This window comes from Musca autumnalis, unplaced genomic scaffold, assembly GCF_047663935.1.
Source record: "Musca autumnalis isolate F117 unplaced genomic scaffold, ASM4766393v1 scaffold_2, whole genome shotgun sequence".
Taxonomy (NCBI): domain Eukaryota; kingdom Metazoa; phylum Arthropoda; class Insecta; order Diptera; family Muscidae; genus Musca; species Musca autumnalis.
Window position 1 is genome coordinate 98129143 of NW_027411755.1, and position 21594 is coordinate 98150736.

The window sequence follows — 21594 nt, forward strand, 5'->3', positions numbered from 1 at the left end:
TTGTTTGCGCCATCTATTCCTTGGCCTGCCAATTCTGCGTGCACCGCCATGTGGCATGTATTCATACGCCTTTTTAGCGGGTTCATCATCGCTCATTCTTATGATATGGCCTAGCCAACGCAATCGCTGCATCTCGATACGTTTAACAATATTGATGTCGTTGTATAGCAGATACAGCTCGTGGTTCATGCGACGTCGATATTCACCGTCAACGCAGATTGGTCCGTAGATCTTTCGAAGAATTTTTCTCTCAAACACACCAAGCACTGCCATGTCTGCTTGCGCAAGTACCCAGGCTTCGGAGCCATACATCAGCACGGGTAGTATCAGTGTTTTGTAGAGCGTTATTTTTGTTTGACGAGATGTGGCTTTGTTTTTAAACTGCTTACTTAATCCAAAGTAGCATCTGTTGGCCAATACAATTCTTCTTTTTATTTCACAACTGATGTCGTTTGTTGTGTTGACGGAGGTACCGAGGTAGACGAAGTCTTTTACTACCTCAATATTATAGGAACCAACTTTCACAGTCGGTCCGAGCTCAATGGACGCATTGCGCGTCGACACCATCAACTTGGTCTTCTCACCGTTTACCGCCAGACCCACTTTAGCAGATTCTCCTTCGACCTTTATAAAGGTATCAGTTACTTCTTTTACTGATCGACCCATGATGTCTATATCATCAGCATAAGCAAGTAACATGTGACTATTGGTGTAGATTGTGCCACTTCTTTTGATGTTTGCCTCTCGTATAACCTTTTCTAGCAGGATGTTGAAGAGGTCACACGAAAGGCTGTCTCCTTGTCTGAAACCTCTTTTGGTACCAAACTCTTCGGAGAGGTTCTTTCCTATTTTAACTGAGGACCTCGTGTCAGTTAAAGTCATTTTACAAAGCCGGATGAGCTTTGCGGGAATACCAAATTCAGACATGGCTTGGAATACCTTTGAGCGTAGCGGACTGTCGAAGGCTGCTTTATAATCGACAAAAAGGTGGTAGGTGTCGATCTGCATCTCTTGGGTCTTCTCCAGGATTTGCCGCAGGGTAAATATCTGGTCAATGGTGGACTTGCCAGGTCTAAAGCCGCATAGGTATGGTCCAATAATCTCGTTGACCATTGGCTTTAGTCGTTCGCACAATATCCCTGACACGATCTTGTAGGCAATAGGGAGTAGACTTATGCCCCTATAGTTAGAGCATACAGTCTTATCTCCCTTCTTGTGGACGGGGCACAGGATACTCAGGTTCCAATCGTCGGGTACTCGTTCTTCCTGCCAGATGGTGCTAACTAGCTTATGAATACACCTTATCAGCGTGTCGCCTCCGGTTTTGAACAGCTCGGCTGGTAAGCCATCGGCCCCTGCTGCCTTATTATTCTTCAGCCGATTTATTGCTGTCTTTACCTCATCTTGGCTGGGCGGTATACATTCAATACCATCTTCTGGGATTGGGACTGTGGTATCTTCGTCGTCTTCGCTGCTATTGGATACCAACAGATTTGAAAAATGTTCTTTCCATATCCTGAGTACACTATCTGTATCAGTTACCAAATTACCTTGCTGGTCTCTACAGGAGGATGTGCCTGTACCAAAGCCATCAGTTTGATGCTTGACTCTTTGGTAGAATTTTCGGACTTCATTCTGGCTCCTGTACATCTCGATTTTTTCACACTCCCGCTTTTCCATCTCTCTCTTTTTCCTGCGGAAAAGACGTTTCTCCTCTCTCCTTTTCTCCCTGTATCTCTCTCGTGCGCTACGCGTTGCTACGGATTGTAAAGTAGCCTTATATGCCGCATTTTTCTCTTCGGTGGCAGCACGACACTCCTCATCATACCATGGATTCCTTGGTGGAGGTCTCTGGTATCCAAGTATGGATTTTGCGGCTGTTTGCATGGAGTGGGCAATGCTTTGCCATTGCGCTGATATGTTATCGGGATGAGGAGGGCTTTGATTAAGCAATTGGGCTAGTTGAGTGGAATATGCTGTGGCTATCTGTTGTGATTGCAGCTTACCGATGTCTAACTTTCGTGTTGTGTCTGTTCGTACTTTGTTTGCTACGTTTAAGCGGGTGCGTACCTTTGCTGCAACAAGGTAGTGGTCCGAATCAATGTTTGCGCCTCGGAACGATCGTACATCCAACACGCTCGATGAATGTCTTCCATCTATCACAACATGATCAATTTGGTTTCTTGTTTTCTGATCTGGAGACAGCCAGGTGCCCTTATGAATATCGAGATGATTAAATCTGGTACTGCTAACTACCATGTTTTTTGCAGCTGCAAAGTCTATCAGTCTCATACCATTGTCAGATGTTTCACTGTGGAGACTGAATTTCCCGACTGTTGGGCCAAAGATATTCTCCTTTCCAATTTTGGCATTAAAATCGCCTAGAATGATTTTAATGTCATGGGCAGGGCAACGGTCATATGTTTCTTCTAAGCGCTCGTAAAATATATCTTTGGTCTGTTCATCCTTTCCTTCAGTGGGAGCATGAGCGCAAATAAAGCTGATGTTGAAGAATTTAGCTTTTATTCGAATTGCAGCAAGTCTTTCATTCACTGTAGTGAAGCTGGATACAAGATGTTTTAGTCTCCGACTAACTACGAATCCACAACCAAACTCATGCTTTACGTCATGGCAGCTATAATACAGTGCGTCACCTTTAGGTGTTGTTGTGACGCCTTTCCCAATCCATCGTATTTCCTGGATGGCAGTAATATCGGTCTTGTACTTTTCAAGTACGTCTGCCAATGCGAAGACTGCACCTTCTCTATAAAGAGTGCGAACATTCCAGGTGCAGATTCGCAGATCATGGTCCTTAAAACGTTTGCGGGGTTCGTCAACTTTAGAGGGGTTTGTTTTTCTTTTCTTTCGTTTTTTCATAGTAGGCTGTTTTTTCTAGGGGAGGGTTACTAACCCGACGCCCAAACCCAAGCCTCCAGGGACAGGAAATTATATTCCACCAAATTTGTCTCTTCTAGTTGTTTCGCGTAAGAAATTATCTCTTCGCACTGAAACAAAAATTCTTCTATTGCACCAAGACGTTCGGGTTAGTTATGCAAATATTATATTTTCGCAAACAAGTAAATTATGCGTCGCTGAGCGGACGAAAGGGACAGTTTTTGACGTAGTTTATTGATAATATTGAACTAAAATGAAAAGATAACTTTTTCCAAAATTTTATGCTTGAAAATTTCAATTCATGAACTCGTCTTAAATTATTTTTTCTTCTGAAGAATTTGTGTCAAGTAGATCGCAGATTTTTTTCTTGTTTTTCGTAAAACGTAATTAGACACCCAAATTGAGACAGAAAATCAGATTTTTATACAAACTATGTATTGTTAATCGTGCCTAAATAAATCCTCTCTGCAGCCCTGTATCAATATTTCACGACACAAACTAATTTGAGTTATGCTGAAGCCATGCGTTTCCAAAATCATAAAGAGTAAAATTTTCCTCCACAGCAGAGTCAGACAATCAATGTTCCAAATGATATTAAAACAAACAATTGTTATTATTATTTGCCATGAGATGTTATTTTTTTCTCGTAAAAATGCTTTAAAATGTATATCAATATTTTCAATTTATTTCCTTCTACGCCAGTGTGCACAACCAAAAAATGTTCATGCTAATGTTCGCCAATATGAATATTAACAAGTCACCCAAGTCCAAAGGGCGTTTCTAGTCGGGAAAGACAATCACAATTTGATTTCGACTATGCTTTTATCTAATGTACATAGGATAGCCAAAAATGTATTTGCTCTTTGTTTTTGTTTCTTTTACTTCCCTCATTGGGACAAAGTTATTTCCAATTATTGCTACAATGTTCTCTTAAATTGGTACCATTTATATGCTGGCGCAATCTATGTGCATATCTCTTCTATTGACACTGCAATTGGTATCACAATTTTGTAATTGTAAAAACACATAAAATAAGAGAAAGTTTCTGAGACAGACCGTGGATGCTCGACATAAATAAGAGAAAACTTTGCAGAGTAGTGCTCTTTTGCAATCAACCTTTCTTATAAGCAAGGAGATAATAAGTTTGATTTGTTTTTACTGCAATTGGCATCCATGGATAAACAAACCAAATAGCCATTCGCATCAACAGAATAATATTAAAAAATTTATTGAGTACTTTGTTTGCTGACACATGTGTCTGTCTATTTGATTTTCGAGGCAGTTATTATATATGTTTTTTTTTTCTATGAATTTTTTATAATAAATTGCCCAAAGACTCACATTCACACCACTGTGTTGCAATTTCTTTTTTTATTTTTGTTTTTTTTTAATTTCTCTTCTTCATCAATAACCATGAGGAACAGATAGAGTTATTTGAAGAGATCATAACAAAATAATAAAAACCCTCTTCGTAGATACGTTTGTGCGTAGGTAGTGATTACCGGCAGGGACTGGGAATAAATTAAGTTTGTTCGAAGAGATTGCAACAAATGATAAAACAACACTCTTTGTGTGTTTGCGTCGTACGTACCTTTCACTGGTTGATATCTGCCTGTTAAAATTATTGATTGTTCCTCTTGATTGTTCCAAGGCTCGAAGGACCATATGTTTTGGTCTAACGACAACACTTTCCACTGGCACTCCTGATATCCACACCGATTCGAGTCTAATTCTCACCCGACACTTGAACGCACGACTCCACTGATGCTTCCCAAATACGAACGTGTTCTCAAGCTACCCCAATTGAAATAGGGAAACCACAAACTCATTTGACGTAGGCAATGGGACCGAGTTTATGGGAGCAAACGAATCCGACCGAAGACCGAACCAAAAGCTAGCGCCTGGGGCAGTAATTCAAATTGGGGTACCCGACGTCTGGTCACCGGTATAAAGAAAAAACTGTGTTTTTGTTCTATTCAATACAGTACTTATTTTTTTCACTTCTAATTTAGGTTTATGTAGGTAAGAATATGTTGTTCAATTTTGTTCTTTTATAATGATAATTCAATTCTAGCTAATATCTTTCACTTATGTTTTTTGTTGCCTGTTCAATAACGAAACCATTTCAGAACTAAATAAAACTATTTACTTTAACTCTCAATTAAGGAATAGACAAACTAGAGAGAGAGCAAAAGTTGACAGGTGACGTCAGTGCTGGCACTGACAACTGTTCCTGTATGCAGGGATGGAATTATACAGGATTCACACAGACTCCTCTGCGTACGCGAACATGGGTAATAGTGGAAATGACATGATTCGAATCCGATTTTCCAACACAGCGAATCAATCCCTCTTATTTGATGTACAAACAAAAAAAAACATTGTTCGCCAACATTGCTGAGGGGTATTTTGCCACCGTTGAAAAATGTTTTGATGTTGCCTGGCCGGGGAATCGAACCCACGGCCTTATGCGTGCAAGGCGGGCGTGCATACCATTGCACCACGGTGGCACCCTTGTACACTTCGTGAAATTCTATTTGCCAACTGCGATGTAGCATCAGTTGCATATTAATGTGCAAAAAAGATTAAAATGTTCATTTACATTTTATGCGCATCCAATTTCGATGATCACCATTAAAAAAATGCATCATTCTATGTCGTCTCAGTGAGATCCATTAGATCCGTGAATGAGTTTTACATTTTTAGGGAAAATCTGGATTCACGATAGCTGTTTAATATCTGTTTTCGCACATTTTATTTCTTTAAGTAGAAATTTATCTATGAATATATTTAAGTAGAAATGACACATTGATCATTCGTCTAAATCATTGCCGACCAATAAGAGCGAGCCCTCAAATTGCTTATGTGTGGGTAAAATTACACTGACAGAACCGGTGGATGATTTTTATATTGAGAGTGAGTGAAGAAAAATATTGTTGGCATGTACGCATTATACGTTTTAAATGCAAAAATATAACTTCATAATTTTAAGAGTATTTTTCTTCATATGTTAAGGCGAAATAGAAGAATATATATTTTATAATTACATACATATATTAATGTTTGCACTCTTCTAGAACCTGAATTTTTAAAATGTTGACAATTTTTTCCTTAATAAATATGTACAAAGATTGGAAATAATTGATTCTGATGAAAAAATTTCCAAATCTTTCCTCCGCATATTTATTGTACAATGTTAAGTCTTTTCAGTGTACCAAAAAAATACAAAATAAAACGGCATCTACCTGCTTGCTTCAAATTCAGCACAAGACTGACGTAAAAAAATCAAAACATTTGCTCTCTTTGTGTGCTCTTTGTTTGTGTTTGGGTCGTGTGTGTGTGTGTGTGAACTGCCGAAAAACTTCGTAACCTGCGGTCAATGGATGTTCGGGACTGGTTTAAATACGTGATATTTTCAAAAACATTTTTGCAGAGTTTCGGAATTTGAGGGGAATCATATACGCGGATCTAGAATATGGATTTAGTCGCGCCACGATGTAACAAAAGAAATTTAAGCTGGTTTGCACGGAGATCGGATGACATTTGTGAATTTTGAATAAAATAAAAACTTCACAGATAAATTGTCGGATTTTTTAAAAAATCCTATTTTTCAGTCTTCAAAATGTCACTATCCATTTGAAGTAGATGCAGTGGATATATAAAAATATCTTAAACTAGAAACTTCGTCTCTTAAACTTCTTTTTTGAGCATTAAGCTCTACATTGTGTTCTAAAACAACTAATTAGAAATTAACTCGTTTCCTTCAACGATTTTTCTATTTTTATACATTAATACGAGCACAGCTTCCACTTAAATTATTATTTTAAAAAATACATCGGTGAATCGTGCTAAAACACTTTATTTTACATCAATGTGTTCAAAACTTTTGGTATATTACAAATGTTCGCGAGTTACAATATCAATTTTTCAGTTTCAACATACTTATATATTTTTTATTTTCGTACTTAAAAAAAATTCCGTTTGAAATGTTGTGTAGCTGGTTCCACTTGGATTTTACTTTTATTTGTTAGTTGCTTTTTAAGAGCTATGTTTAAGTAAATGCCATTTGTAGTTCGTTTTTTCACTCAGGAAGAATTTTAGAGTTCCTTTATTTTTTTGGAAAGAAAATTGTCTTCCAGTCATCCTTTTATTTACCACGAGAATGAAATTAACGAATTATAGATATTTTTTTAGCTCGCGGGAGGATCTATTTTTATAATTCCTTTATTTTTATTGGAAAGTGAATGGTTTTCCAATTATCTTTTTATTTTATTTATTAGTCCATTTAAATACGCAAGAGGACCTAGCGTTTGTAAATCCTTTTGTTTGACTCCACAATCCAACATTAATACGCCAACACATATCTTTTGTTCCCGTGTGCGGTTTGCTAGATCCTCCATCGGGGCCCTCCCATTGGCGAATTGGGAACGTTCGGTTTGTTCAAACAACAAACAGGACACTGGGGAATAAAATACCTGGGGGTGACCAAAATCTAGTCTAAGGGACGGCAGCTGGTCTCTTAGTACCACTGACGGGCAGAGGTCCAGTCGACTGGTATGGTATAGAATAGCTATAGAAAAGCAAATAAAAATACGGAAATGGAAGTGGATAGGCCACACACTTCGATAATCACAAGAAAGTATTGGAAGAGCAGCATTAGTATGGAACCCGCAAGGCACAAGAAGACTGCAAAGACCAAAGAACACATGACGACGAAAAGTGCTCAATCCCACGGCAGCGGTTTCTTTCGTACCAGATTGACCCGGAACAACACAAAATCATCGTTCCGGCCAGCGGCTGCCACGTCAGTGTACATGTGTTTGTATTTGTTTCGTTTTTCTGTGTTGGGAGCAGCATATCCCGGAATGCCTGCTCCGAATTCTTTTGGTCCGTGCCGGGACGGAGGAAAACCCAGGACCAATATATCCGCTCAGTTTGTCACATCCGCATCTTCACCCACATCCAACCTTCGGTGAGATGCAAAAGATGTCAGGAGTGGGTGCATCTACGGGTTTGCTCTGGACTTGTCCACGTGAGGGACTACGACAGGGACTATGTTGCTGCATGCTGTGTGAATACAGTCCCAAGTGAGTCGTCATCGGATTACTAAACTGCCTCGTCGTCTGAATATGAGACTCCCCCGCAGTCCCCTCGAAAACAACCGCACACGCAGCCTTTAACACCAGCCGTTGTTGTCCCAATCCCAGAGAATGCATCCGTTTTGCAATTTAATTGCAATGGACTCCGAGGTAAGATGGAGGAAATAGTAGATTCCATAAGTCGGAAGAACATCAAGGTCGCGGTGGTGCAAGAAACCAAGCTGAACGACAACCACAGCTTAGGGCATTGTGATGGTTACAATGTGCTAAGGAAAGATCGCACCAGAAGTGGAGGTGGGGGATTAGCTTTCCCTATTGCAACAGTCTGTCCAATACAGACCTATCTCGCTTGAGCCTGTCTCTAATGACCCGTACATGGAGTGTATGGGGGTAGAAGTCATGTGTGGAACTGCCGAGATAGAGTTGCTGAACGTATACATGCCGCCGAGAAATAGCTGTATCTCAGATTATAGGCCTGACATTAGCCCGCTCTCGGAAGGTCATAATCGTCTGGTCCTGGAGGACTTTAATGCGCATCATGAGATGTGGCATTCGGACTCGGAAACAACCAGAGAAGTACAGCGCTGGCTGAGCAGATTGATAGCTCTACGTAGAGGAGAGTGTCACAGTTCGCCAGACATAACCATCGTGTCACCTGGTCTGACAAATGACGTTACTTGGCAACCCGTCATTCTCCTTGGATCAGATCATCTCCCCATAATTGTCTCCGATAGCAGACCACCCGACTTTACCAACTCTGAACGCCGCACATTCGTCAATCATAAGAAAGCTTATTGGCCGAGTTTCAGAGAGTTCAGCCATCATCGCTTCAGAGAATTGCACAATCCTTCTGATGTTCGGGTAGCGGAAAGGACGTTCCGAGACATCGTCACTGCTGCAGCCGCTCGCCATATCCCTGCTGGTCGAATACCCGAAGTAAGAACAAATTTTCCAGCAGAGGCGAAGGGATTAGCAAATGAGCAAGATGAGCTTCGACGTGCCAACGGCGACGTTAGGTTGACTGACCCAAAGAGGTGCGCAAGTAATTTCAATCGACAGTTTGTCGAGCACCCCGAGAGTGACAGGTCGAAGAGAAGACTACAATTTACAATGGATGATATTGTCAATGCCATCAGAAACGGTAAATCATCCAAAGCGTTGGGTCCTGATGGAATCTCCATGGTAATGATGAAGCAGCTGGATGAGCAAGTATTGGAGTATCTCACTAAAGTTCTCAACTTGTCGCTAGCCACCCTTGTTGTTCCCGAAGCCTGGCAAATGGGCAGGGTGGTCCCACTACGGAAGCCAAGCAAGGATGCCAGCAAAAGTGAATCGTACAGGCCGATTTCGCTTTTGTCGCCCGTAACAAAGACACTTGAGGCCTTACTCCTCCCCAGTATCACAAATAGCTATCAAGTTGCCGATCATCAGCATGGATTCCGTAAGCCGCATAGCACGACAACAGCGCTGCACGCCATTACCACATATATCTGTCAAGGACTCAACCAGAGACGACCGTACGATAGAACAGTGATGGTGGCGCTTGACTTATTTGTCAGGCACTCCACGCTGTTTGAGGGCATTGTGCAGACAACCCTCCGACCAAGCTTGAAACGTTGGATTGTCAACTATATGTATGGACGCCAGTCGTACGTGGAAATTAGGAATATGAAGTCCAAACCCCGTAGAGTGAAACAGGGAGTCCCCAAGGTGGGGTGATATCTCCGGAACTGTTTAACCTCTACCTCTCCTGTATTCCGCCCCCTCCAGACGGCATCGAGATCGCAACGTATGCGGATGTTTGCACGATCTGGCGTCGGGTACGTATCCTGATGACATCTGTGAGAGACTGAACAACTATTTAACCGATCTTACCACCTTTTTCCATTCGAGGAATATGCAGATTTCCGCCACAAAATCTAAAGCCACTATGTTCACCACATGGACAGCGCAGTTTGGACGTGAGTTGAATGTCGTGGTCGACGGTAGCAGAATTCCGACCACAAACTGCCATAAAATTTTAGGGGTCACATTTGACACTACATTCACGTCATGTGCACACGCCACAGCTATCTGCGACAAGCTGAAAAGTAGGAACAAGGTCCTCAAGTGCCTAGCCGGCAGCACTTCGGGTGCCGATAAATAAACCTTGTTGACCACCTATAACGTGATAGGTCGGTCTGTGGTAAGCTATGCGGCTCTAGTCTGGTCCCTGAGATTATGTGATACGAATTGGGAAAAGATTCAAACTTGCCAGAATGCCGCCCTGAGAACAGCAACAGGGTACCTCCTCAAATCTTCAGTGGACCATCTACATGAGGAGGCAAAGATTCTCTCAGTAAAGCAACACAATGAGATGCTTTCGTTGAAGTACCTGCTTGGATGTTACCGTTCGAGCCATCCCAATCACGATCTTGTGGGCAGGCCCTACACATTCAGGCAGATCAGGAAGGATATCCATCCCCAATCTATCGCAGCTGACGAGCGTCAGCTGCCACGACAAACCAGATTAAGCATAGTACATTCTGACCAACAAAACTGACAGTCATCAAGGTCTATTTCGTTAATATCAAACTCTAGCTGAATAATTACTTTCCTAATATGTAAATAACACTTTAAATATTGCATTTCATATATTTTTAGCTAAAGAAATGCTTTTATTTGCGAGAAAATTGTACTAAAAGAACGTTGACTGTCAGTTTTGACTGTCGGTGTGTCCCCTACTTTAGTTTTGGCTCAACTACGCTCGGGATATTGCAGTCGTCTAAATTCTTATTGGGCGGAAATCGATCGCTCCGTGCAGCAAATTGATGAAAAATTTACTTCACGACCTTGTTAAACTTAGAATATTACAAATGACATACTACTGAAATTTTTGAATATGAAAGAAAAGAAAAAAAAAATAATTAAAGTGTTTCGTGATTATTTATATTACAAACATATGCAATGTAAATGACACTTTAAAAAATAACTTTCCTTATATTAGTTCGACTTACCTGATGCAATTGTCCGGATCATTTTCACAATCTGTGTTACAACGGAATCTTTCCCATGATAGCCAACCCATAGGAGGTGTAAGAGCCAGTCCGTTATTTAAGCTAGCGACATAAGTTATTAATGTAATAGTAATCAGTACCAAAACCAATCGCATATTTTAAGCTGAAAAAAGTTAATATAGTTTTTATTTATATAGTTATATATGTATGTATAGTTTATATAGTTTATATAAGTATGTACATAAGTTCACTCTTCCTCAATTAAACTTGTTTAAACAAAACATAGACTTTTCATTAATTTATCTTACTTGTATTTTTCTTTATATCATAGTTTGGTATATTCCATTCATACATAAAAAAATAAATGAATAAAATATAAGTGAAGTGAGAAGCATTTTTCCAGTTGCCCAACATCATCATGGTTTCCGGAAAATGGATAGTACCACAAGCAGTACGTATGCCATACTTTTGAAATTTAATATTAAAGTCATTATTGGTGTATAGGGCTGAGATATAGAGTTGGTTATGAAAATACGTACCATAAGTATACCAAAGGTACTAAATTGTACATAATTTTGTATAGAGTGAAGGAATAGATCCGTATTTCTTTTATAAGAAAGCCGATGTTGGTGTAGGCGTGAGATTTGGATGTTGTTGTTGAAATACCTACAATAAGTGTAGGAAAAGTACCTAATTGTACAAAATTTGGTATTGGGGGTTGGAATAGAGCAGGAGTTTTGAAATTTGGTATTAAGGCAAAACCTAAATTACTGCATGTGCGTTATTCAAAACAAAAATAAAATACTACTTGTGTTTCAAATTTGAACACACGCAACAATTTAGGCTTTGCATTTAACGTCAACGTTGATGTTTTGGATAGAGAAATTGAGATAATTTTGGAAATACGTACTACAAGAGTGCAAAATACGTACTACAAGAGTACAACTGGAGATAACTTTGGAAATACGTACTACAAGAGTACAAGAAGTACTAATTGTACCAAATATAGTGTTGGATGCGTGGCGGCTTGAAACTACTCAATTATTTATTTTAACTTGTTTTATATCAGCAAGTTATCGTTGACTTTGTAATTTTCTATTTTTATCAACATAGTATTTTCATAATTTATGTTCTTTGTGACAATCAAAATAATTTTAATTTTTCTTTTTAGTTCTAATTTGTCGTTTGGAAGTGACTCCACAAATACATCATCAGCAATTGAAGTTTCACGAGTAGCTGTGAAAGCTCCTCGAATTTGGCATTCCGATCCGCTGCTTTGGTTCAAGCAAATTGAATCACAATTTATCACAAGATTCTACAAAATTCCACTCCATTATTGCATCGATTGAAACCAATATTTTGGAGATGTTGCAGATATAATCAGCAAACCTCCTGTAGGAAATATGTATGACACCTTAAAAGGCAAAGTTATTAGCAGTTTCTCGGATTCAGATGAGAGGTGTCTCAAGAAGCTTTTGCACGGTGCTCTTAAAACAATTTTAAATGGAAGGTGCTTACACCTTGGAAGTTTCTGCGGATTCTGAAACTACAATGTTCATAGATGAGAAAAATCAAAAAACAAAAAAATCGCCGGAGCGCTTTTTAAATAAATCGCGATTTAAATTGACATTTTTAGGGGTTGTTTAGGTTTTCACGATTTTGCTTAAAAACCGCAAGTCCTATCAAAGTGGAAAAGAAGAAAATGTTGTAGCTATGAACATTCTCTATAAGATCAATCTTTATAGTATTTTCGTAGTTTTTACCATTTTTGAGATATAGAAGTTCAAATTGGGACAATGCACCGACTGTATCGCCCCCTTATAAAACAATGTCATTAAGGGTGCGCCTTAACAAACTTTTGAAGAAAACCGCTTACACAGGGACAGTTTTTGAGAATTCTAAAACAGCAGTGTTCATAGATGAGAAAAATCCAAAAACAAGAAAAAATCGCTGTAAGGATTTTTAAATAAATCGCGGTCAAAATTCACATTTTTAGGTGTTTTTTAGGTTTTCACGATTTTGCTTGGAAACCGCAAGTCCAGTCGAAATGGAGCTAAAGAAAATTTTGTAGCTGTGAAAAATATCTAGAGGATTGACGTTATCATTTGTTCCCAGCCTGTACCATTTTTGAGATAAAGAAGCTCAGTTTACATTTTTAGGTTTTTTTGTTAGGGTTTCGCGATTTTGCTTGAATGGGGCCTGAGAAACTCTTAAAGCTATGAAAATTCTCTACAAGACTGGCCTAAGTAACTTACCCTAAGTTGTAACATTTTTTTATACATATAAGTTTAAGTTGGGAATTTGCAGTCATGACTTTGTTTTATTAGGGGGCGATACAGAATTGAATTCAATTTGAATAGTCCCAATTTGATCTCAAAAACGGTAAAACCGACGAGAATACCATAAAGGTCAATCTTGTAGAGAATTTTCATAGCTACAACATCCCGTAAAAAATCAACTTAAATCGCGATTTATTTAAAAAGCGCTCCGGCGATTTTTTTTTTTGTTTTTTGATTTTTCTCTTCTATAAACATTGTAGTTTCGGAATCCTTCAGAACTTTTATCCGAAATACGGTCTTTATCTCAGGGACAGGTTTCCAACGATAGTTCGAAGCATCTGTGGATGCAACGACATCCGTCACAAATGAAAGCAATTTTGTTGCGGGTAGCAACGAATCAGATGTATGCAGATTCTCTCCATAAAACACTCGTTTAGAAGAAACAGAAATTAGACGGCATGCAGTTGGTTTCATTCCGGATGTCAAGAAGCCGTGGTAAGTCATCTTCAAAACATAGACGTTCGAATTCCGGAAGCAAATCAAAGACATGTTGCTGTTATCATTTCAAATTTGGCGAGGAATCCAGAAAATCTGTTGCCCCATGCAATTATCATGGAAAACTGAAATGTGCGCCGTCTTTGGTGACGAACGAGTGTACCCCAGAAGACACTAAATCGAAAATTCTGTATGTAGTAGATACAGGAGCGGATTTAACGGTGTATCCTCTCTCAAAATCCATGCGCAATCAAGCTGCCAGTCAATTTGTTTTGCATGCCGCTGAACAGACACCGATCAGGACGTCTGGCACAAAACCCCTTTCCATATATTTGTGAGCGAATCGTTTGGTTAAATGGAAATTCGTGATTGTTGATGTACAGAAATCTATTACTGGATCAAATTTTTTGGGTAAATATGGACCACTTATTGATATTAAAAATAATAGTCTTATAGACTCCCATACCAATCGGAGATGTAGTGGCTCCGTAGTAAGTGTGCAGGATTCCGCAAATAAATTTATGTATATCAAGCGCATGAGTATCAAATTCGATTTCAAATCGAAGGCAAAACATTCAGTTCAGCATCAGATTGATAGACCTGAAAAATTGCAAGTTGTGAAGAAAGAATTTCAGGAAATGATTTGCCTTGGTATATGTCGCCCATCAAATAGCAGTTGCGCTAGTCCGTCACATATGGTGAAGAAACCCAATGGAGAGTGGCGCCCGTGTGGGATTATCGAGATTCGAATGCTCGTACAATTCCACATATTCATGATTTTGGAGCAATAACAACACCCATAGGGAATTTCGATTTTCCCAGGATGAAATTTGGATTGTGCAACGCTGCACAAACGTTCCATCGATTTATGCCGAGAGTTTGATTTCGTTTACGTTTATATAGACGACATTCTCGTTGCATCAGGAAATCTAGAAGGACATCAACAGCATCTTAGGAAATTATTTGAAAAACTTCGTGGGTACGGTCTCTATCTACGTACTATAAGAGTACTGCTAAATTTTGAATAGAATTCTGAATTTTGGTACTAGGGTCAGTGTTGGTGTGTCGGGTTGCAACGGACGCACATGTACAGTAGGGTTATGTGCGGAATATTGTTATAATAATGATAACGCATTTTTGGGTTCCATTCGGTAAAAATGTTTCAGCACGACAACGATTTCTAATAGCCTTTGCATGATTTTTATTCTTGATCAGCATGAAATTCTAATTTTAAGACAGAGCTTTATAATTTGGCATAGACGTTTCTAGGATGTTACTATTGAATATATGCTATTTAAGTCCACGTTTTGATATTTGACCCCATAGGGTTTTAGCCTCATTATAACACCGAAATGGCTGACATTTTGTATTTAGTCTTAATTGGGGGTATACAACTTTCCAACTGAAATTTGTCGCTATAGATCCACGTCTTCATATAGCTCCAACAGAACAGTACCTCCCGATTTTGAGTATTTTGTAGGTTATAGCCTCTATATCCCACCGAAATGGCTGAATGTTTGTATATAGTCCTCGTGGGGGTATAAAACTTTCCAACTGAAATTTCTCGATATATGTCAACGTTTTGATATAGCCCCCATAGGACAGTACCTCACGATTTTAGGTATTTTGAAAGTTGTAGCCTCAATATCTCATCAAAATTACTGAAATCTGGTATTTAATTCTTCGGTATTTTGAATATTTTTTATTTATATATTTATTATTTCAAATGTATTAAATAAATCGAGCTCGAGGTCTTGGATGGTTGTAGTTTTTATTTATTAATTATTTTATTCGATATTTCGTCTTTCTTCGAAAGACATTATCAGGATCTATAGAAAAACATTTACACTTTATTGTTTGCATACATGATCATATTGTTGTTGTTACACTTGCAAATAGTGCTTAAAACTATTGCAACAATAACATTAATTTCGCCAAGCACAAACGTCGACCTGTTGCTGAAAACATCTGTTTCGTCACTGCATTATTTTCTTCTTATTGTATTCTATTTATTTTTCTTATCAGATATCTGGATATCAATCTCCTCGTTCGTTGAGCGGGTCGAACTTTTTCATTCCGTTCACCAAAAAGATCCGAATCTTTCACTTCGTTCTTTGGCTCTTTTTCGTTCAATAAAACATTTCAGTCTATAATTATTGTGAATATCGTTAGTTATCTGCATCAATATTCAATAGTCTTTTTATCAGTCTTAAAAATAAGCCAAAAATTTTTCTTTCCATTCAATATAGAAAAACTAATTTTTATTTGTATTGTATTGTAATTTCAATATATTTTTAATTTATACCTATAAATTAAAAAAACACTACATTTGACACACAAGATATTTATTTTTTAATTCACCAACGCGTAATGATGTTAACAAGAAAATAAACGGAATGTTGTCATCGTAAGGGATAGATAGAGCGAAAATTAACACACGTTCAACTTAAAAACTAGAAAAAAAGCTCTTTAAGAACGAGAACAGTAAAAAGGACAAAATAAGCAAAAAAGAACGAGCGGAGTCAACTGAACGAGATGATTCAGCTCAAAATTTAAACGTACGATGTAAAAGAACGACACAGCTCTGCAGCCATATGCATATGTTTTTCTTGCTTGCTTGTGTGTGCAAAGCTAATGGTGGTGGTTTTGTTTTGTAAGCAGCAATGTCTTGGCTACTTTAGCTACTCGAACATCAAAACGATTGAGCAGTTCTCTGAAGCGGTGATTGGTGAACTCTCTGAAACCCGGCCAATCAGCTTTTCTATGATTGTCCAACGTGCGGCGTTCATAGCTGATGAAATCGGGTGGTCTGATAATGGAGGCAAATATGGGGAGATGGTCTGATCCAAGGGAAATGACGGGTTTCCAGGTAACGTCAGACCAGGTGATACGATGGTTATCTCTGGCGAACTGTGACACACTCCTATAATTCTGGTAGAGTTGCCCTGATTGACCGTACAAAACGTAGAGCTATCAATCTGCTCAGCCAGCGCTGTACCCCTCTCTTCGTTTCCGAAGGCCGAATGCAACATCTAATGATGCGCACGATTATGACCTTCCAAAAGTGGGCTAATGTCAGGCTCGTGATCTGAGATTCAGCTATTTGGATGTATACGATCAGCTACTCTATCTCGGCAGTTCCACACCTGACTGTTACCCCCATACATTCCATTCATTCCATTCATTAGAGACAGGCTCCAGCGAGATAGGTCTGTATTGGATCGACTGGTGCAATAGGTAAGCTAATTCCCCACATCCACTTCTAGTGCGATCCTTAACCATTGATATCCAGATATCTGATTAGAAAAATAAAAATAGAATACAATAAGAAGAAAATAATGCACTGACGAAACAGATGACAGCAGCAACAGGTCGACGTTTGTGCTTGGTGAAATTAATGTTATTGTTGCAATAGTTTTAAGCACTATTTGTAAGTGTAAGAACAACAATATGAGCATGTATGCAAACAATAAAATGCAAATGTTTTTCTATAGATCCTGATGATGTCTTTCGAAGAAAGACGAAATATCGAATAAAATAATTAATTAATTAACAATAACAACCATCCAAGACCTCGAGCTCGATTTATTTAATACATTTGAAATAATCAAAATAAAGGTCGAACTAAATAACCAAAAAATAAAAAAAATTATATATTTATTTATTATTTATTTATTAACTTATTTATTTCTTTATTTATTTATAGTTATATAAAGAAATGATACCAAAAACACGAGTATTACATAGCAAAACGTTGCTAAATAGAACAAGTGGGAAAAGCAATAAGTTCGGTCGGGCCGAACTTTTTATACCCTATACCACCACAAATTTCAGCCATTTCGGTGGATTAATGTGGCCAAAACCTTCAAAATACCGAAAATCGGGAGATGTCGTCCTATGGGGGCTATATCAAAACGTGGACCTATATAAACATTTTATGGTAGAAATGTTTCCTAGCCTCTGGAAACACAAAATACAAAGTTGCAACCGATTCAGTTGTCAAATGGGACTAATACACTCAAAATATATTAAAATGACGCGTACTTTATATGGGGCGTTATATGAGGGCTATACCAAAACGTGGACCTATATAAACCAACTTTGGTAGGAATGTTTTTTGGCCTCTGACGACACAAAATAGCAAATTACAACCAATTCGGTGGTAAAATGGGACAAATATCTTAAAAATTCCTTAAAACGACGACGCGCCACGCGTAATTTGGATGGGGGCTATACGAAAGCGTGGACCTACATAGCCCGCTTTCATTACCAAAAGTCCTACGTACAAATAATAGATTATCCCAAAATTTCATCCACCTACGTCAATCCGTTCGGACGCTAGTGTGATTTCCACAGACGGACGGACATGGCTATATCGATGTAGAATTGCACGCTGATCAAGAATATATATAGTTTGTGGGGTCTACAATGATTATTTCGAGTAGTTACAAACGTAGTGACAAACTTTATATACCCCCATCCTATGATGGAGGGTATAAAAATAACTAACTATAATTTGTTACAGATATCTATTTTTTATTTTACTTTGTTTTGTTGTTGTAACAGTGTTTATGTTCGATCTGGCTCTGGGTCTATCTCCAGTTCCAGGAAAGTGGCTGCTTAGATGGGATGTAGCCACAAATCCACTGGAGTCAGATGAGTATGTTTGGCGGGGCGGTTGAAAAGGTGTTTTGTGTCGTGCTGGCCCATGCCGCATACTGGGCAAATGTCTTGGACGGCGAGATCGATTTCCGTCCAATAAGAATTTAGGCGACTGCAATATCCCGAGCGTAGTTGAGCTAAAACTGCTCTGGTTTGTCGTGGTAGCTGACACTCCTCAGCTGCGATAGATGGGGATGTACTCCGAGGACTTTATTCACACTATATTTGCTTATGGCCTTACCCTACGTTTACACATGACAGGGCAGTGGAGGTAATGTATTGATTGTAAAAACCCCCAAACTTGCCTGTGTGACGTAGGCGTCCGTACAACTGCAAAAACGTTTGTAAAATTATGAATAAAAATTATCGATTTCTTTTTATTTTCCGATCACATATTTTTTTGACAATGTTCTTTTTTTCAACACATTACAATTATTATCTCACTTAATTTTACAAAAATGTCAAACATTTGTTAACCCGACTGATTAACAAGAGAGTTTGTCGGTTTGTATTTCTTTATCAAAAATGAAAATGATTTATTTTGTTTTATGTTATTGTTTATTTCAAAAATAGTTCAATTATGATTTTGGTTTTTGGGTTGAGAAGATAATGATTACTAAGTTTTCAATTAACAGTAGGTTTGCAACATGAGTTTAAACTTATTAGAAGTTCTCAAATTCAATGCTTAGTTTATAATGGTTTCGTTTCTAATAAGTTCTGTATAGGAATTCTGTAACTTTTATCGATTAAAATGTTGTTAAAATTTCTTTTGTTTTTGTAACAACTACAAAACAAACAAATGAAATTGTTGTAAATGAGTAAAGTTGTTAAAAAGTTACTGAATAGGGGGGCTGATATTGAGTTCACAATTTGAGTTTGATTTGGTTACAAATTCACAAATTTAATATTTAGTTTACAATGGATTTTTTTTAGCACTTTGGCGTGATTTATACTATGTATTTGTGTTTACAATTTTCTGAATTTTATTTGGATCTTTATTTCAATTTGGATTAGATTGTAATTTTGTAATTTTGATTTGGTTTCTCCACTTTTTATTTCTGATCTTTTTTTCTGTTCTAATTGTTGGTTGATGCACACGTCACAATGTAGAGAAGTTCTTTTTTATCCCTTTACTATTTAAGGGATAGGTAAAGATGTTGCAAAAAAGAATTCTGCTACCGTCGACCACGACATTCAATTCTCTTCCAAACTGCTCTGTCCATGTGGTGAACAGAGTAGCTGCAGATTTTGTGGCGGAAATGTGCATATTCGTCGCGTGGAAAAAGGTGGTAAGATCGGTTAAATAGGACTTCAGTCTCTCACAGATGTCATCAGGGGAGGTACCTGACGCCAGGATCGTGCAATCATCCGCACACGTTGCGATCTCGATTCCGTCTGGAGGGGGCGGAATACAGGAGAGGTAGAGGTTAAACAGTTCAGTAGATATCACCCCAGCTTGGGGAACTCCCTGTTTCACTCCACGGGGTTTGGACTTCTTGTTCCTGAATTCCACGTACGACTGGCGCCCACACATATAATTGACTATTCAACGTTTCAAGCTTGGCCGGAGGATTGTCTGCTCAATGACCTCAAACAGCGTGGAGTGCCTGACTGTATCAGAGGCTTTTAATAAGTCAAGCTCCACCATCACTGTTCTATCACACGCCGTCTCTCGTTGAGTCCTTGACAAATACAATATATGTGGAGATGGCGTGCGGCGCTGTTGTTGTGCTGTGCTGCTAATGAGTGAGAAACACGAAGACGTTTGTGAATTAGAAAAATTATTAAATAATCTTTCGATAAAAACAAATCAATCAATAAAAATGAATGCAGAACAGGTTAGTGAACTTATTAGGGCAGAAGTGAGTAAAGCTTTGTTAGCTCAAAAATTAGAATTTAACAAAAAAATAGCAGAACTTCAAAACCAAGTGACACTTACAAAACCTAAAATTGAAACCTATCAGAAGGTCTCAATAAATCCTTTAGTAACATGTGACATAACGCTGGACGCGATAAAATCGCTCCCAGAATTCTCCGGGAATCCAGGCACGTACGTATCATGGCGTGAGGCTGCTCACAACGCGTATGAATTATTTAAAAGATATGATGGTAGTGAACGACACTACCAGGCGGTAATTATACTAAGAAATAAGGTGCGAGGTGCTGCCGATGCGGTACTATCGTCTTTTAATACTGTCTTAAATTTTAATGCAATAATTGCGCGATTAGATTTTACATATGCGGACAAACGTCCGATATACCTTATTGAACAAGAGATGTCCACACTTAGACAGGGCTCAATGTCCTGCTTAGAGTTCTACGACGAAGTAGAAAAGAAATTAACATTTCTCACTAATAAAAGTATTATGTCTTATGATGTTAGCATCGCTAACAAAATGAATGAAAAATACAGGGCCGACGCGCTTAGAGTTTTCATTTCTGGGTTAAGAAAGCCTTTGTGCGATATTCTGTTCGCATCTAGGCCTTCAGATTTACCAACCGCCTTAGCCTTGGCCCAGGAAGTGGATGCCAACAATTAGCGGTATGCTTTTGCAAAAAATTTCGCGAACAGGTCAAGTGACCAAAACAAAAAAGCATATTCACCTCAAAATGAGAATAACGTTGGTCAGAAGAACCCGCATTATTCAAATAACCCGAATAACAGGCAAAAACAGCCTAATAACCCACACAATTTTCAGAAGGTGAAATCTGGTAACAATAACTTCATTCAAGGGCAGATCGAACCTATGGAGGTAGACCCATCATTATCACACTTTAAACATCCAACAAATTATCAAACAACTTATCAAAATCAAGGAAACGCGCAAAAACGTTTTGCAAGTTCGGGACGATACACAGGACCTAAAATACATCGCGTAAATCATTTAAATGAAGACCAGGACTTACCTGACACAACGGAATACGATGAAGATGCAGAACAATCAGTAGATGATATTGAGTGCGATGAAATTAATTTTTTAGGGGAAGGTCCCTCCTGCCTTGGATTTCAAGGTCAATAGGGGGAGGGAGATTAAACTCCTTATCGACACAGGGGCGTCAAGGAGTTATATCAAGCCCCTTCCCGAATTAAAAGGAATTGAAATATTAAAAAATAATTTTTCAGTTAAGTCAATTCATGGGTATACCCCTATCAAACATAAATGTAGA

General features: G+C 38.5%; 1 protein-coding gene across 4 annotated transcripts in view; it reads right to left on the bottom strand.

Annotated features, from left to right (window-relative positions):
• Positions 1 to 21594, bottom strand: part of LOC141394336 (alpha-N-acetylgalactosaminidase) — a 386219-nt gene that overhangs the window by 253430 nt on the left and 111195 nt on the right. For 3 of the 4 annotated variants that reach the window (XM_073968601.1, XM_073968600.1, XM_073968602.1), the window contains exon 2: positions 10991 to 11153. In XM_073968601.1, the coding sequence (XP_073824702.1) occupies positions 10991 to 11145 (155 nt within the window). In that variant the 5' untranslated portion in view covers positions 11146 to 11153. Of the gene's footprint in view, positions 1 to 10990; positions 11154 to 18309; positions 20166 to 21594 lie in introns of all 4 variants that reach the window. The other variant, XM_073968603.1, reaches the window with a different exon arrangement.